At 52.2% G+C, this 17147-nt stretch overlaps 8 protein-coding genes across 8 annotated transcripts; 2 read left to right on the forward strand and 6 right to left on the reverse strand.

Annotated features, from left to right (window-relative positions):
- Positions 1-676: 676 nt before the first annotated feature.
- On the reverse strand, positions 677-1566 carry J4E86_005230 (uncharacterized protein; the record flags this gene model as incomplete). Its single annotated transcript, XM_051445765.1, has 3 exons — positions 677-1144; positions 1331-1368; positions 1422-1566. 3 exons carry the CDS (start codon positions 1564-1566, stop codon positions 677-679), a joined length of 651 nt encoding a protein of 216 aa, XP_051302532.1.
- Positions 1567-3272: 1706 nt separating this feature from the next.
- On the reverse strand, positions 3273-4148 carry J4E86_005231 (uncharacterized protein; the record flags this gene model as incomplete). The annotated part of the gene is made up of 1 exon (XM_051445766.1): positions 3273-4148. One exon carries the CDS (start codon positions 4146-4148, stop codon positions 3273-3275), a length of 876 nt encoding a protein of 291 aa, XP_051302533.1.
- A 443-nt stretch (positions 4149-4591) lies between these two features.
- Positions 4592-5344, reverse strand: J4E86_005232 (uncharacterized protein; the record flags this gene model as incomplete). Its single annotated transcript, XM_051445767.1, has 1 exon — positions 4592-5344. The coding sequence occupies one exon, from the start codon at positions 5342-5344 to the stop codon at positions 4592-4594; it is 753 nt and encodes a 250-aa protein (XP_051302534.1).
- Positions 5345-5538: 194 nt separating this feature from the next.
- J4E86_005233 (uncharacterized protein) lies at positions 5539-6502 on the reverse strand (the record flags this gene model as incomplete). The annotated part of the gene is made up of 2 exons (XM_051445768.1): positions 5539-6377; positions 6430-6502. The coding sequence occupies 2 exons, from the start codon at positions 6500-6502 to the stop codon at positions 5539-5541; spliced, it is 912 nt and encodes a 303-aa protein (XP_051302535.1).
- A 338-nt stretch (positions 6503-6840) lies between these two features.
- Positions 6841-8094, reverse strand: J4E86_005234 (uncharacterized protein; the record flags this gene model as incomplete). The annotated part of the gene is made up of 1 exon (XM_051445769.1): positions 6841-8094. The coding sequence occupies one exon, from the start codon at positions 8092-8094 to the stop codon at positions 6841-6843; it is 1254 nt and encodes a 417-aa protein (XP_051302536.1).
- Positions 8095-8867: 773 nt separating this feature from the next.
- J4E86_005235 (uncharacterized protein) lies at positions 8868-9239 on the forward strand (the record flags this gene model as incomplete). Its single annotated transcript, XM_051445770.1, has 2 exons — positions 8868-9069; positions 9133-9239. 2 exons carry the CDS (start codon positions 8868-8870, stop codon positions 9237-9239), a joined length of 309 nt encoding a protein of 102 aa, XP_051302537.1.
- A 480-nt stretch (positions 9240-9719) lies between these two features.
- On the forward strand, positions 9720-10689 carry J4E86_005236 (uncharacterized protein; the record flags this gene model as incomplete). The annotated part of the gene is made up of 3 exons (XM_051445771.1): positions 9720-9838; positions 10049-10217; positions 10273-10689. 3 exons carry the CDS (start codon positions 9720-9722, stop codon positions 10687-10689), a joined length of 705 nt encoding a protein of 234 aa, XP_051302538.1.
- A 5228-nt stretch (positions 10690-15917) lies between these two features.
- J4E86_005237 (uncharacterized protein) lies at positions 15918-16691 on the reverse strand (the record flags this gene model as incomplete). Its single annotated transcript, XM_051445772.1, has 1 exon — positions 15918-16691. The coding sequence occupies one exon, from the start codon at positions 16689-16691 to the stop codon at positions 15918-15920; it is 774 nt and encodes a 257-aa protein (XP_051302539.1).
- Between the last annotated feature and the right edge of the window lie 456 nt (positions 16692-17147).

A 17147-nucleotide genomic window follows, 5' to 3' on the forward strand; every position in this document is an offset into this window, starting at 1 on the left:
TCATAGATGCGGTTCCGAAGTTCTGAGGTCTGACGTTAGTGAACCTATTTCATCAGATGAGAAAGTGCTCAGAGTATACCTGCAGCGAGGTCTAAGAAGCGGAAGTGGTGTCCATTAGTTGGCGCGGAGGTGATTGGAGCATCGTGGAGTCGCATGGCTGCGATTGCGTCGCCAAAAGCGGTGGTATAGGACGCGATAACCTGATCTATGAATTGCCGAAGGTGTTGCTATCCTGTATTCGAGACCTTCATCGACGCGGAGCGTGTAGGAGTCGGCGAGCGTACCGGCGTGCCTGGAGGTCTCGTGTTCAATCAGGCAACCAATCCCGCGCTAACCCAAAACGTCCATTGCCCGCGGCCCCACTTGCCACGCGTGCACCTCATACAATAAGTGAATTGCACAGGTGCGCCGTAGGCTACATTAGTCTACAGATCAAAGTCAACAAAGCCCAAAGGTAATGTCAACTTCCCGGCTACGTTCCACTTCTATCCAACGCTTTTCATGTGCTGAATCGCACTGTCTCCCACCTGCATCATACTGGCACCTCATACAAGAAAAAGCTGAACAGGTTTGCAGACTACATTAAGCTAAAACCTTGCAAAGTAGGTGACCTGACGTTAACGCAGGCTCCAGGCTGTTCAGTTTTTTCTAGGCCGGCGTGCTGGTGGAGAGCCTTTCATACCATTATCTCGTCCCATAGGCCGTCAAGACCGGTAGTACCCGTCGTTGAGGCGAGCTGCTCGCTGAACTTAACTTGAACATCCACGACTTCTTCCGGATATGGCATAGTGATGGCTACACTCTTCACCTCGTACTCCTGTACAGCAACGCGCCACTTCCGCTTCGCTTCCTTGACTAGCGCAGTGTCTTCAGTTCCGAGACGTGTACAACCACCATACTGTACCAGCTTGGTGATGGAGACTCCGGCGGGAGCACAATCGTCGAAATGGATGATGCGTACTTCCAGTCCCTTGAAGGCCAAGCCCAATCGCACTAGATGGATGATCTCTGTTGGTCGATCGAGCGTGCAGTCGAAAGCCGTCTCGTACTGAATAATGAGCTTCTTGGGACCGCTTCCATACTCTTCTTCGTTCAGGTAGAAGCTCTCGAGGAACGCGTGGACAGAGTGCCAATCGATGACGAACTTGGCGCGTTCAAGCCACATTGGTCGGTACTCGGAACGTACCTCGCACGTGGACATGCTAGATCAGTACGTGTCTCGTATCCATCTCGCATGATAAGTTACTTGGCGGGAGACTTGTGTCAACGCGATGCCTGCGGCGCCGCGATCACGAGGTCCATGGACTGGTGTGAGTAGCTGAGAGGGTACCTCTGCGACAGCGTACTCGTAGATTTGATTGCGGAGCTCTGGATGGACGTCAGTCTTCCGCTTTGCGACATTTCGCCATATATGTACTAACCTGCTGAGAGACGCATAAAGTCGAAAATACCTGTTGGAGTATACGCGACCTTCTTCGCTCGCGGAAGGCGACTGCTGGACAGGACTTCGTCGTTACGGCGTCGTTTCAGGCGAAGCATCGAGAGCTCGGGCGTGTAGCGATCCATAGTGACGTTCTGGACGCTGCACAAGTACTGTTGGAAGCTTTTGTTGTTGTTATTGTTGTTTGCACACGGATGCGAGATACGGACCGTAAACATTCAGGGTCTCGCGTTTGCTGTGACGTCACCTACCTAGGTAGTCTACAAAAGCGTTTGCATTCACGGTTTACATTCACCGCCGAAAAAAACAAGAACCCTATGAGATCAGAGTCGTGTAAAGATGATCCTGATGCCTCTGACAGTCTCTGGCCGGATATTCGCTTGACCATGCCCTGGTGCACTTGCATGTCCGCTCGATTGGGGACAGCGCTTACCCCAGCCCCACAACTGCGCCTTGTGCCGGTGTGCTATACGAACTACAAAGAGTCATAGCTCTGGCCCAGGTTGCTGTGTAGCATCTCCTGCCTGTCATCATGAAAGATGTCATCAAAAGATCACCCCGTGAGCCTCGCAATGCCAGATACCATCGACTCCGATCATTCGTCGCCAAGGAGTACTCACGGCCAACTGCTACACATCTTCAGGAAGATGAAGAAGCGCCGGAATGTACCCAAAACCACTCCGCCAGCAAGCGACCCAGAGCCCATCACATCAAGGCTTCTACTGTTACCCGCTGGTATGTCGCCACAACAACATATGCGTACCCCACCTAACACACCCCAGAACTCCGCAACCAAATCTACAAATACGTGCTACTATCCCAACACCGCCCCATCGAGCTCTTCAAATCACCCGTCCTCTACAGCTCATGGAGCCACAGCACATCCGCTTGGTTCCGCATGATAAAACCAAGCCAAGTATGCCGGCAAATGCGCAAAGAATATCGACCCTTGGCCCTCCGCCAACAAGAGCTCACCATCAGCATCAAACCCTGGCTCCGCTACGTCGACTTTGTATACGGGCTGTTGAGGCCTGTAGCACACGTGCCTAGACGGATTGATCTGGTTATCGAGGATCCGTTGGTAGAGCGACTTAGACTTGATGTACTACCTTTGCTGCGGATTCGGCATTGTAGTTATCCCGCTGGAAGAGCGTCGATATCGTTCAGGCCGTGTCATAGCTATCTGAAGCAGCCGACGACGATGAAGGTGCAGCTAGACGCTATCTTGGGCTTTGACGACGCACGTTGGGTGACTTGTATTGGAAGCGGCGATGTCGCGGAAGTCGTGATTCATGCTGGAAGAGGGAGTCTTGACTACGGCGTGACTATAGTGAGGGTTGTGGTCGTGTTTAAGAGTGGGAAGGCACCTGGGAGGCTTACGAGCGAGGTTATTGTTCCCGAGGTGATGGTTCGCGACGAGGGATTTGTTGATAAGTTTGCGGAAAGTATGGGTTGGATGAAGAGAAAGGGACTGGATGTTCATGCTTCGATAGAGGGGCATTGTAAGAATGTTTGGCCACTCCGGCCGACGAAGTATTTGTCGAGATGGACATGAGATCGGGAGTGTAGAGGTATATTGTAAAGTGCTATCTATTTCGAAAGGTCGTGGCACTGAGTGCGTCTACTTCCATGTCGACGCACCCGACCTGAGACCACACAGGACGTCGTAGTATAGCCCCTTGCATTGTGAAAGATGAAACACTGGGTGATAATCCAGGACACCTTGTCATAGGTTCCAAAGACGACGCCAGGCTGCCTCGGCGCATGTCTCAGCTGTCAACCAAAGCTAGCATATGAGTACCATCATCCCCCTTTGCCCTCTGCATACTACTCACAATCGCCAAAACCAACTTTTAGTCTTATCCTTATCATCGTCGAACCAAAAACTGTGCCGATACCCGTATGAACGCTCCTGGGGGTTCGGGTCAGGGTATGCGAGCCTAAATTCACGTATGCCACGCGTAGGCTGAGCTGCTTCATTCCACATCTCGTAAGCCGTAGGCTTCCACTTCCTAGCCATGTGTTGATCCATGGTGATTCGGAGTGCAGAGCTGTGAAATCGAACCCGGAGCCTCATTTCCTTGATCGAATTGGCCATCTCGCGCCACTTTGAGTGGGATTGATCAGCGAATAACGCGAGCATACTGTTCACCTGTGCGATACAAACTCCGTTGTTGTGTTTCTTCAGATCCTTCTGGAGTTCGAAGGTAAAGCGGAGCTTTGGTGAGCGCGCGACAAGCGAGACTACGCGCGCGATGTCTGCATCATAGAACTCGTCTACATCCATATCCTCGTCGCGGCCATGTCCAACTACGCTGATGATGTGTCCACGGTAGCGCAGCATCGTGGCCTCATCGCTAGGCGGATAGAAATCGCGGATGTATCGGGCGTAGTGGTAAGTGGATTCTAGGCGGAACGCAGTTTCAGTCATGTAGATGATATGGAACTCCTTTCGGATTTGCCGACACGTCTGTGTAAAGCAGCGCCATCCTCCTACCGGTTTGATCGGGTCATCGTGACGGAGACGCAGTGGGACGGGGTCTGCATCGATGCAGAAGCTGTATATCTTATTGCGTAGTTCTGTAGGTACTGACTTAGCTAGGTTCTGGGTGGTTGGGAGGACGTACACACCACCTGGAAGGTTCAGAAAGCGGCTGTTTGATGCGCTCATGGTAACATCCCGCATCTGCGCTTCTACGGAGGCCATGAGCGGATACTCCTCGTCGATTTCTGAGTCGCTGCTGCTAAAGTTAGTCCCGGATGGCTGAGTGTGAGGGTAACGTACATGTGTAGGTGATCCATCTACCAGCTTGTGTCGTGTGTGTGAGAAGAGTCTGTGGTGAAGTGAGAATAGAAGGAAGCGCCTGACCAGGTGAACCATGGTACGGCTGCCAAGCAATAAGGTAGCGCGTGTTATCGGGTACCTGCATGTACTGTGGGGTCCGCGGGTGCGGGGCTTCACCTTCACGTGAGATACGTAATCAACGAGCAAACGCGCTTGACTGTTTGGGAAGTGGTACGTTCTTCTACGAAATTGGTTCCTTCGAAATTATGGACCCTCGCAAGAAACACGACCCAGAATGTCTACCTATATGCGACCCAAATATTGTTGGATGTCAACACGAATGCGCTAGTCGCATAAGGTTTGAATCAAGCCCGCGGTGCGGAGTGCTCGTACAGCCTACCAGTGCCGTCCTTGAAAACGACAGCAAACGCGTCCATAGGCGGTGCACCCATCTCATTCAATGCCTGCCGTGGGTCACCAAAATGTGCCATAAGATCATCTCCCACCGAGCATGGGAGAATGAGGGTGATTTCAGGCCGAGTGCTGCACGTGATCGCAATCCTTTGGATACGCTTCATGTGCGGACGAAAAGCGCCGGACGAGATAGTAGCGAAGAAGTCGTTGACGAGGCAGCCGAGACGGAGGCACGCGCTGGCGTCTGTGAAGCTGACTTTGAAAGCGGGATTCTTTACGCAAAGATGTATGAGTGGTGTCGCGTCGTATTCGTGGCCAAAGTACGTGATGATTTGGATGTTGCCTTGTAGGCCAGAGACGCTAGTTGACGCATGATGCTTGTCAGTCTGGCAGCCTGACGGAAGTTGCTCGCTCGCAAGTTCATTTTGCTGCCTCAATTCGGGATACAACGAGTAGAGAAATCTATTTGCCGTGACTTGATGGACAACATGGACAGTTTCGGCCATGTACATTGGCCCAAATTCTGCACGCGTTTGCTTGCACACGTTGCGGAGGCTGCCATATAGTCCGTAGCGAGTATTTCTGTAATGCTTCCTCGGACGCTTAGGCATGCGAGGAAGTTGCCGAGGTTTTGGTTCGACGCAGTATTCGTAGATGCGGTTGCGAATCTCGCCAGGCAGAGATAGAAACGTTGACGTGGACATTGTGATGGCGTTCAAATGAGCGAACAAAATTGGTCTCGACGGCAAATGCGAAAGAAAATTACTGCGTTTGGTTCACAGTTTATCTGGGTAGGGGGTAAGGTTGCAGAGAGATAACGCAAACACAAATAGTCAACAAGAAGGAGTAAAGAGACGCTAGTGTCTATTCGGCTAGCACGGATCTAGCGCTGGGTGCCTCAGCTGGGCACCCCAGGATGCAGCCATTCATACCAATCCTCCGGCTTGCAGCAATTCGTCCGGACGTCCAGTATACGGACATCAGCCAAGCCAGCATTCTTGAGAAAATCCATCGTTTCGAGGCCCGCCAAGTGAATGATAGGCTCGCGCTTGGAGCCCCACGGAGGATCTGCCGTAAGCCAGAGGTCGAGAAATGGCGTCGAGACTACTGGATAAGGGCCCCCATTGAATCTGGCGTCTCGCACACCCAGAGTTTTGAGATAAAGGATTGCGGCATCTACATTATTGTTTTCGGGTCGGACCGTTGCTAATGTCTTTGGCCCACTGAGAATATTGTTTAGATCCTGTACAAGCAACGAGCCGTACACCTCTGATATAAACTGGCTGCAGGGTTGACCAGGGTCGGTTGGGACGTGAGTGATGTCAACCTCTGTGGAGAAATCGAACTCGCATATGAAGGATGGTCTCTCTGAGCGTATCCGCAGCAGCGGGAGGATATCCAGATAGTATTCGTTTCGATCATTGACTCCGGGGCCAAGATCAAGCATGATGTTGGCAAATATTGGGCATATACAGGCCTCGACGCCTCCCTCTACTCGGCCGTATGCCTGGATGACCATTGCGAGGTATTCGTAGATGTGTCGTGCGTCCACCCGGAGTTGAAGTTGTTCGCGGTACAAAGCCCCAAACTCGCTTCGAAGCGTCCTCGAGACCTGAGTAAGGCCTAAGAATTGATGACGGGTGCGATCGATCCGTAGGCCAGGGTGGCTGTCTTGGGGACGTTTCATATCCACGATGCCTTCGTTCTTGCAAAATGAGTAGACATTGTTCCGTAGCTCTTGAGTCAAATTAGCGCGAATTCATAGAGCAATAAGGTAAATGTTGCTCACCGCCAGGCAAGTCCATGAAGCTGTTGCTTCGGCGAGAAGTAGTCATTGAAGCCATGTCCTTGTCGGTCGTCATGTTTGCTGAATACTGTAGTGGAGCTGCTTCGTGTTGTGGCTATCGAGTTGAAAATCAGGTGGTAGGGCTGCTGGTTACTGTGCTGAACCCGGCCTGCAGTTATACTCGTGGAAGGAGTAGTTTGTCAATGCTTGACAAACTGCCAGAGCGCTTCCTTCTCTCTCTAGAACACTTGTTAGGCTCGACTTAGCCCTTCCTCGACGACCTGATCTATGATCCTGACTTGTGCACAGGCGGACAAACTCGGGAAGGTGAAAGGATAGAAAGGGCACAGTTAACGGAGTGATATTGGGTAGAGACCCAAACGTGATATACTAGGTAGCTGCTACCAAGCCTTGCTACATTGCCTTGCCTTCAGGCGTGCTGTTCCACGCATGTTCGAATTGTTGCCATCCGCCATGGGGTTCCTCGCACATCTTGAGATCGCTAATGACGAAGTCGTAATACCCTTCAGCAGGCAGCTTTCCCTGGTTTACGGTGCCGCCCATGGCGATGTTGATGAGAATCCTGAAGTCTTCCATGCGGCGTGTGCCCTCTGGAATACAACCCTTCATGACTGGGTAGTTGTCGATGTACCAGATCATGCGCCCTCTCCACCCAGGTATGCCCTCTTCTTCGATCCAAGCGAAGCCATAGGTATGCGGTTGCCGTGCCAGGTCTGGAAGAGACGTCTTGACAACGCGATGCTTCTGTGCATCTTCGCCGGTGTAGGAGCCCCAATGTAGGCACGAGTGGTTCTCCGTCTCGCCGTTCCAGCTCTCAGCAAGGTCGACCTCGCCGTCAGTCGGCCATTTGAACGGGTCTGCGGGCAGCATCCAGTATGCAGGCCATATCCCTGGTGCAGACGGAGGTAGACAGGTCGCTGTCAAGTATCCGCGCGGCCGCGACAGCGTCTGGTGTGAGGTCAGACGCGCAGAGGTGTAGCTGCCGTTCTGTACTAGTGCGCGCACGATCAGGCGGTTGTCGTGATGAAACGAGTTCTCGGGTTTATCCGTGTACATCTGCTTCTCGTTGTTGCCCCAGCCATGGTCGCCGATCTCGTACCGGAAGTTCTGCGACACGGGTGTCTTGATGTCGAATGACGGCTTCCAGTACACGCTCTGGCCCTGTGGCGGAGGGAGGTTCTGGGGTGGCGGAGGCTGCGCAGAGTTCGGTCGGTTCTGAGGAATAGGCGGGGGGCCGCCAGGTGCTGGAGATTGGGGCTTGCTACCCTGGGGAACGGGCGGTGCGAGGGGTTGCTGTTGCGGAGGCGGCGGGCCCCATTGCTGCTGAGGGGGCGCGCCCCATTGGTTCTGCTGCCCCCATTGCTGGTTTTGGGGTGGGAATTGCGGAGGATACTGGCTGCCAGAGTACTGCCCTGGATTTGGCGCGGGATAGCCTTGGGGTGGCTGCTGGTAGCCATGAGGTGGCTGCTGATAGCCTGGAGCGGGTTGTTGGTAGCCCGGGGGAGGCTGCTGGCCCGGATAGCCTTGTTGGCCCGGATAGCCTTGGTTCGGGTGGCCTTGCTGGTGATGGCCCCCGGAAGGCTGCCCAGTGAACTCTGAGAGCTTCGCCTTGCCCTTCGCTAGGAGCTTGTCGAGTGTGCCTGACATTGTATCGCGATGCCGTGATACGAAGGAAGTCACGGTGGGACGAAGGTTCCGCTTTGAGCCGAGCCGCCATGACGCAAGCAGGGCTGCACCTCCCCAGAAGCGCCGACGAACTCTCCCACAACAACAACACGGATATCAATATGAACAGCCCTGTCGCAACAACTTTTTTCTGCAAGGCCAGGTAGCCTTACCTCGAGAGATTGACACGCATGTGTTCTAGACCATCGGAACTAGCCAAGGCATGGATGCTCCTCGCAACGTACCAACCTCTCCAAAGCTTTACCGAGCCTTCATCATTTTTTCGACTCGTTGTTTCTCTTCTTCCTCCAATCACTGTCGCTCCTTCTCTGTCATTATCTGATTCGTCATGCTCCCCTGTCGTTGCCTACAAACAGGCGTTCACCCACGTTACACCCGTGACGTCACATCTCACCACAACAACGGCTATTCACCCGACTAGCCAACCAGGTTTCCCATGGAAAGCGGGCAAGATGCAGGCCTACACATCTACGGCAGCAGCTATGTGAAACAGGAAGTGCTGCCTGTGTTAACGTAGGCCCCGCGTCATTCCAGTGTTTTTGGAAGCAAGCAATCTGTCTTAACGGAAGTCGCGCCTTGTCGCACTGTCGCACAGGACTAAACATTGCATATCTGGCAGATACAACCTTTTCTCTTACACTCCACCACCCCACTATTCCCATCAAATACTCCACCTCAGACCTGTGATACCACAGCACTCGCCCGCCATTACTCACAAGCCCAACCGAACCAACATGTCTTCCATCGTCAATGCCCTCAGCGATCTCGTCTCGTCCATGGTCGAGCTCGTATGGTCCTTCATCACCACTGCCGGCGCGCTAGTCCAGAAGACGGCCCAGTTCGCTCTCAACTTCGTGTTGGAGATGATCGACCTCGTGGTTAACTTCTTCCGTGGTCTCGTGGACCTTGCTGGCGGTATCGTTAGCTTCGTACTCGGTGAGTTGGCTGACGACATTTGACTCGCGCATTCGATCGATCTGGAAACTAACAACACTATAGGCAACGTCCTTATGCTGGGCGTCGTCGCCGCCGCAGTCTTCGGCTTCCTGAAATACCAGCGCAGCCAGGGCAAACAGGTTACGGTCGGCAACAAGAAGCTGAATTAGCCTCGTATCCGCAGATCCAAGCTCTACAACTCACGACGATCCGACAGTTGGTGGTCTAGGCCTTGGACGTGGCTGGTACGGTGGCGTTGAGTTTCACACTTCCCTACGAATAGCGAGAAATTGTATGATACCCCTTGGTGACGGCAGCGTCATGGCGCCCAGCGCGGAGAATTAATGGATTAGCGCTTTAATCGGATATCAAATCAACTTGTTCCTCCTGATTCCCCACCGGTCGCCCAATCTAAGCTGATCCTTCCCGTGTCCCAGGGATTACCCGATTAAGATCTGAATACATTCCCCAACATCACGAATAGCATTAATCTATTCGTCCGATATGTAAATATCGAGTGAATTCTCCGAAGAATTCTTGTCTGCTCCACACTGCATGTCAAGAGTATTGGCAAGTTGCCGTAATGCCGAACCTCAATCCCTTTACAAAGAAGATCTCGTCGTATCAACGTCTGTCGCATGGCACCACCGATGGCGAAAGCGACGCATGCATCTCTCCAAGCTCTACACTTCGAGAGGAATGCGATGACGACAAAGAGCTTTTGCTCAGCAGAGGACCTCGTCGGTCGCTTCGTTCGTGTCTCATGCACGTATGTGGGTACATCTTTGTCGCCTTTCTAGGCCTTTCATTCGGTCTCGGCTTCAGCCGACTGCTCAGTATTGAACACGATATCGATGGATACCTTAGTAAGCTCTCCCCTGTTTCTTATCGATTCCTTGTCCCTCAGGCTGGTCTGTTGGCTCGGAATGCGTTGCAATACTGACCAATCACCAGCACCGTATGGCAGTCCACACCGCAGGATCGAAAAGGTCGTCTGGTCACTCAACGAAAGTTTCGCCGGTGAACCTAGCGCTGAGACGGAGAAGATGTGGCAAAGCCTGATACCAAAAGGACGAGCGTTTGTCCAACACCCCAAGCTAGCGAAGGAGATTAAATCCATGTCCGTCTTCCATGAGCTGCATTGTCTAGTAAGCTCTCTCTTTCCCTACGACCGCGGCAAAACATCCCGCTAACCAACCCCAGCACGGCCTCCGACAAATGTACTACAAAAAATCCTACCTCCTCTCCAAACACCAACACCACGAATCCCAACGCTCACCACTAAGCCCTCCCCACATAAAAATCGAAACCACCTCCAGCAGCCACGAGCACCACTCCACCCCCACATTCACACCAAACCCCTTCCTAGAAGCGCTTCTCAGCTCCGGCGAAGAGCACGACGATCCCGACCATATCCAGCATTGCTTCGAGTACCTGCGCCAGGCTCTTATTTGCGCTGCAGATACCAATTTGGAAGACACAAAGGAAGAGGTTGATGAAGATGGCGTGTTGGGGGTTGCGACGAAGGGATGGGGGACGGAGAGGGTTTGTAGGGATTTTGAGGCGGTGAAAGAGTGGGCGGTTAGGTGGAGGGTGTGGGATGCTGAGGGGATTATTTGATCGTTGTGTGGTGTTATTCTTCTCGCTGAGATGCCATGTTTCCCCGTCAATTTTTGGGCGTGTGGTGCGGTGGGTTTGTGTTATTGTAATGGGTGTATATTGGACTTAGGGTATTTGGCGGGCGCAGTGCAATAGAATTGTATCTATTATTGCTCATTCATGTTCTGCCCCCATTTCGTCGCCAGACTCTTGATTGTGGAATTCATGCGTCTGAGCAGGGAGATCCTGTCGAGCTTACATCGGTATAGACACCCCCAGACGTGCTCGACCTAGCTGAGTAGAAACGTTTGCATCTCTGGATTATTGAAGTCTCTGGCAACCTCCTCATCGCTGTACGAGCGGAGATCTCCCAGTAATTTCTCCACTGTCAGAACTCCATTATCGTCCTTGAACAAGAAGTTAAACCTGCCCGCATACGTCCGTAGGCAATCGAAATAACCAATTCGTTCATAATGAGTGCCGTGATTTCGGAGCATCATCACAGCCATTGATAATGATCCATCACCTGCCGGGATTAACGCACAGGGGACTCGAATCGAATCAAGGGAATGGACTGGCTCAGAATCCCAGCATGGCAGCACACTTGAATATACCTCGCCGTCGTCACCAGTCGAAACTCGCACATGAAAACCTGCACCAATACCTACTCTTGACTTGTCGATCGAAAGCAACTTGTTTGCTGAGAAATAACGAACATCGACCCAACTGAGCTTTGCCGTAATCTTGAGGTAACGCGACTTTTCCACGCTCTCAGCGCCGATTTGCTGGTGTAAACTCTGCTTTACTTGAGATAGCTCAATATACTTGCTTTGTTCCCACACTTTGACTCGAAACGACCTCGAGATCACGGGCGGCCTTAATTCAAACCCCGCAACCCCTTGCCAACCCAAAGGAGACCAGCTAGGAAATGCTTTCCGCCGAAGACATGGCGTTCTGTGAGACCAGGTCAACGTGATAGCCAAGGGTGGTGGCGCAAGAGCGAAGGGTAAGTCGCCAAATGTGACTCCCCAGGTGTGGAAGATCGGTCTTTCAGCCTTGCTTAGCGTGTTCAAGACGCCCACTATGCCGTTCAATGCGTCCGAGTCGAATGTCAAATTGCGGCGCGTATATTCTGAGAGAATGTCACGGGCAAGGCTATCCTCGTGAAATGGACCGGGAAGAGATTCAACAAGCAATCCTTGAAAATCATGTCTTAGGGATTTGGAACCCATTTCGGCGTCGCAGTAGACCTCCTTATCACAGATGTAAAGCAGCCGGGTGTCCGTGAAGTATAGCCTGCGTTTCGATATGTAGCCTTCCTGAAAAGTCCAAGCACGTGAGAACCAGACCGAGTGGAGTATTTCACGGTCGACCGAGTCGAACGAATCGTAGTCATTAGAAAACCGTAAGCGTCCAATTGTAACATCATGTCCACAGCTTACGCGGTCGCTTGCAACGCCAGGTAAGCCATACGCTGAGTTTTCCCCCGCTGCTGCGATGAGTGTGACTTCTGCCGAAGAGTAAATATCGCCCATTTGGTTGATCTGATCATGCCTATCTGCAGCGTTGGCTTGGTCGATGCACTGAGTTCCATATCAGCCGCGATCAGCAGAAGAGAGCAAACAATCAACGTACGTATTTGTCGACCCAAAGATATTGATACCCCAGCATCAGAGTTGCACTGATACTGTTTTCGACAGTAAGAGGCAAATGTTCAAGCAGCGCAGAAGATCCTAAGGTGCCGTAGGTTCCGGTCATCCCCCAAACGTATGAGAGAGCGATATAGACGCAATCTTCTGGGGCCGGAACTACGCTCCTTGTAACACAATCGATCACACGAAGGCTCTTCAGCATATTTGGAAAGCGGGCGGTGCAATAAGGATGCGACTCTTTGCACGCATCAATCCATCTCTTAGCCTGTCCGAAATCGACACGTCTGGGTGCAAGCTGTGTCTTGGGGTGCGGCCAACCAGACATGACATCAGATACCATCAGATCAGGCTTCAACGTATTGGAAACGCACCCCGTCAAGTACTCAAATCTGATCATCCCCAGGAGCCCCGGTCCAGGAATGACGCGATCCCAAAACACGCGAAGAGATTTGTACCGTGAGCGGTGCAAATACATCGTGGTTTGTAGGATCCGACAAGTAGAACAGCGCCAATCTGTGAAGGGCTGTGATAGATCTTCAACTTCCATCAGTAGCGTCGAGGGAGCATGAAGTGCTGTTTTCTCAAGATTTTCGAAGTTGATTAACGAACAACGTTCGCACGTGTGTATCTCATCGTCGACTGACGAGCGTTCGGTCTCATTTCGCATGGTGAATCTGCTATCCATCTCAAGTAAGAGTGTGGCGTTCCGCGCTGCGGGACACGAAAACGACAATTCCCTCAAAGTAATGAGGTGCAGGGCATCAGCGGAGAGCTGCGTCACGCACGCCGCAACAAATAGGTCAATTAGGATAGTAACATGGACAGAATCGCGTTCTGAAGGAGAAGTACTGTGTATTAGAAGTGAAGTTGGTGGGGAAGACTGGCAGGCAGCAGCAGCTCAAGCTGGGAAATGACGCCCCAGGCCATTTGCCGCTTTACCCAATCCGGACGAGGCTGAGCAACACTGATGATGATGCATAGCCACCACGGTCACAAGCGCGTTAATGATCGAAGAAGCATCAAGTTCGCGAGAAGATTGTATTACGGGAAGAGGTATATTCCGAAGCGCAAAACTGTGTGCGAAGCTGTCTAGCCAAGAAGAAAGGTACGTCTCTCTGCGACTTGATCCCAGGCACCTGGCTCTCCGGGTGGGACGAATTCCCATTTGTTTGGACCGCTGCGTGTATAGTTTCCTTCCATGCCGATAGTATACACAAGAGGTATGCAGGCACCAATTCGCTCGTAGGACTTTGCTTTCTGCTGGAAAACGAGCAACAGAGGATGTTTGTCCAGAAAAGACATCCAAGAACCAGAGTCGATCTCAGGAGGCGTCATCGTAGCGCACACAATGGGTAACGCGACATCGAAAGTTGTCTCATCGTCCAGATCCAGCCGAAGGAATGGACTTTGCACTTCTGTGTTTGAGCAGACCTCCTTCTGATCCCCGACTTCTTTTGGTCTGATGAATGTATTTTGGAGGAAGTAACTAATATAGTCGTTGCGGCACCAACTGTGAAGCTCGACTTGTACGACATCAGTCGTGATCTCTAGATATTGAGATCGATGAGGAACATCTAGGCAGTATGTATAGTCTAGATCGCAGGTACCGTTGTCGAGTTCCTGATATCTTTCGCCCGACCAATACTTGATCATGAAGTGGGGTGTAACTTCTGGTTCGCCGCGATGGTAAATTTCTCCTCTCCATCCTAGGGTTGACCAGCTCGGGAACTCAGGAAGACGACGTGCGCTCTGGAAATGGCACCAATTCAGAGGAATGGATACGGTACTATCGGTGCTGTGAGCAGCGTCCGGTCGCCGGGTAATGGTGAAAGGGACCCCCCAAATATGATGGACCGGCAAACGACCATTCTTCAAAACGTTCAAGATACCGACAACAGCGTTTAACATGTCGGATTCGTGTCCTCGCACCCGTCTCGAGTATGTGCGCATGATGTTGGTGGCATCATGCAGACTTGCAACTTGCGAGGTCAATGCCGTTTTGACATACTTATCGTTTGATCTCGCTCTAGCTCCAGAAAAAGTCCAGTGACGGTCCAGAGTCGATTCTGCTATGCAAGAACCAAATTTGCAAGTAAAGATCACCTCGCGCTCTGTGAAGCATATGATTCTCTTAGAAAGATACCCTTCTTGTAATGTCCAAGCCCTTGAAAACCAAGGGGAGCGTGCGATATATTCTGGAGCGGCGTCAATGACAAGACGCAGCAGCCGGGAGCTTCCAATTGGCTCTCGAGCTGACAATGCTGTGCGATCTCTGCTGATGCCCACAAGGCCATATGAGGGGTCCACACCCGCTGCAGCAACAATTGTCACTTGGGCGCTAGCATAGATCCGGCCCATCTGACTAATTTGTATCTCTTTATCACAGGGATCCTCTTGATTGATGCACTGGTCTGTCAGTTCAGTTCAATTGAGTACTTGTATTGTCTTACATGTCTGTCGACCCATAAGTACTGGTACCCGAGTTCCCTAGTGAACCTTACTGCGTCCTCTATCGTCGGTGGAAAGGCAATTTGCGATCCTAGGACGTAGCCATTTGCAGAAAGCCCACCCCATACGTACGATAGTGCGACAAACGAGCAGCCTATTGGTGCCACGACGACGGCGTTATCAATACAATCAATGACCCGTAGATCCTGAAGCTGGGGCGATATCTCCGGCTCACAGGACTTGTGTGACATTTTACAAGCTTCTAGGCATGGCCTGATTACAGCGAAGTCAAAGCGCTTTGAGACGACTGGAAAGCGTGCCGTCGTGTCCTCTCCGAACTTCTCGGCCGTGAGAATCAGGCTTCCAATTTCACCTCCTGGCTTCGCCCACACGTGTACGGATCCCAGGTCATCACCTGCGATCTTAGAACCTTGGTTCCAAGCTATACTCACCACGGATTGGAGATGAGCGTCTTGTACGGGCTGTGTCAGGGTCGTAGATGCGATGAGACGACACAGCCTGCAGGAAGAGTTCTGAAGATCTCCCAAGGTTGGCTTCTCATCACGCCAGAATAAATCATACCGATTATGCTCCAAGTGATCCCACGGAATGCTGGCACAGCGAGAACACAGATCTTCCGCCGAGTCTTCCATCTCGTCCGAAGTCAGCCCCTCAAGGCCTCCAGCGCGTCAATGTCGTGCGTTGATGGAGCAGCACTGTTCGTTATCAAGTATGCGCCGAGCGTCGTTGGAAGCTGAGTAGACCGGTGTCTGATACGTAAGTGAGGGGTAAGAAGAGGGAAGGCTGAAGGCTGGAGACCGAAGGCGATATCTGACCACCTGCGGCTAGCCCAAAGCGTTCGAGGCGAAGTCCAGCCAATCAGCAGTTGCATCAACATCGCGAAGCGGGGTGTCTCTGCGATCGGTATGCGCAGTAGCGCTGCTTTGCACACAAGGCTCCGCTCGTTGACACCAGACAGAAACTTGGGAACTTGGTAGCAGTTTCAACCACGAGATTTCTGTATGATAAACGAGTTCCTTTTTACCAGGTATTACTTGTATTCGATGCGTCATTAAAGTATACAATAACCAAGAGCTCCCTCAAAGTAGAAAAGAAGAAAAATTAGGCTTGAAGTGTATCGCGCATGCATCAAGGCATGTAAGGCGGCGGCGGATCGCGCTCGCCCAGCTCAGTGGACACAGTCGAGGCGTAGTGCGGCGCTCCAGCATGTGCATGGCCGCCGTACGTCTCCCAGTTATCGTCCACAGTCTGACCAGCACCGCCCTCGCGTCCAGTAGCCATCTCGTATACCAAGCCAGGCGATGTAGGTGTAGCTCCAAATGCTGGTGTCGACACCGAGAATCCCGCGTTCCCATAGACGCCATGTTGTGGTATAGGTGACAGACCAGGCGCAGGGCTAGCCTGTTCTGGTACGTCGTGTGGCCGCGAGCCGTTCGCGATGGGCATGCGCGATATCGTCGCAAAGGAGTCCGTGCGTTGGAGAGAGGGCTCGATGATGATCTGAGGCTTTCGCTGCGGTACAGGCCGCCGTGGGATGTTGAAGCTCTGCGTGTGGGGAGGCGCGTGCGGTCGCGATTGAGGTTGGGTTTGGTGCTGAATTTGCGCCTGAGGTTGGAATTGAGGCTGGTATATCTGCGGTCGAGGCTGTGCCGCTACTGGAGCATAGCACGCGTACTTTTGCTGTGGTACCACGGGTTGCTGCTGTTGCGCTTGTGGATGGTGTTGAGGACGGTGGTGAGCCTGAGTATTCCAGCCGTTCTGCTTTGCAGGATTGGCACCGGGAAACGTGTGATGGCGTCGCTGTTGAGCCTCTTCCTCAAGCTGCTCCTTTCCGTTCTTCTTTCGGTAATGCCGGTGAATAAGGTATCCGCCTGCGACAATCTCAAGGCCGCCGAAGATCATGATGTTGTTCAGCTTGCCGTAGCGACAAAAAGTAGCAGGGTCAGGGAGGGAAAAGCCTAAGGTTCAAATCGGGCCTTGTCAAGCAAGTGAGGGAGGAGGAGACAGCTGAGGCCATGATAATATCGGAATTGTGCTCAGCCTCTATTGTCAGACTGAAGGAAGGAGCTATTGGTGCCGTATCCTCCGACGTGGTGGCTGAGTCGAGAGATGCAGCACCCGCAGCTGCCAATGATAGTGCCTCGCTTACTCGTTCCACTTCGGCTGCTGGCACCCCGGTCATCAAGTAGGAACGCCTCAAAGAGTCGACATGGCTCTGAATACGCAGAAAGATATCAGCCAGAGTTGCGAAGAATGTTGCGAAAGAAGTAAGCTGTTGGAGACGTGTCATCAATAAAGAGAGACCTAACGAAGGCAAAGGTGCCAACTCGGAGCTATAGCAGCGAGCATATACCCAGC

Source organism: Alternaria arbusti, assembly GCF_024043155.1.
Source record: "Alternaria arbusti strain BMP 1465 chromosome Unknown scaffold_6, whole genome shotgun sequence".
Lineage (NCBI taxonomy): Eukaryota > Fungi > Ascomycota > Dothideomycetes > Pleosporales > Pleosporaceae > Alternaria > Alternaria arbusti.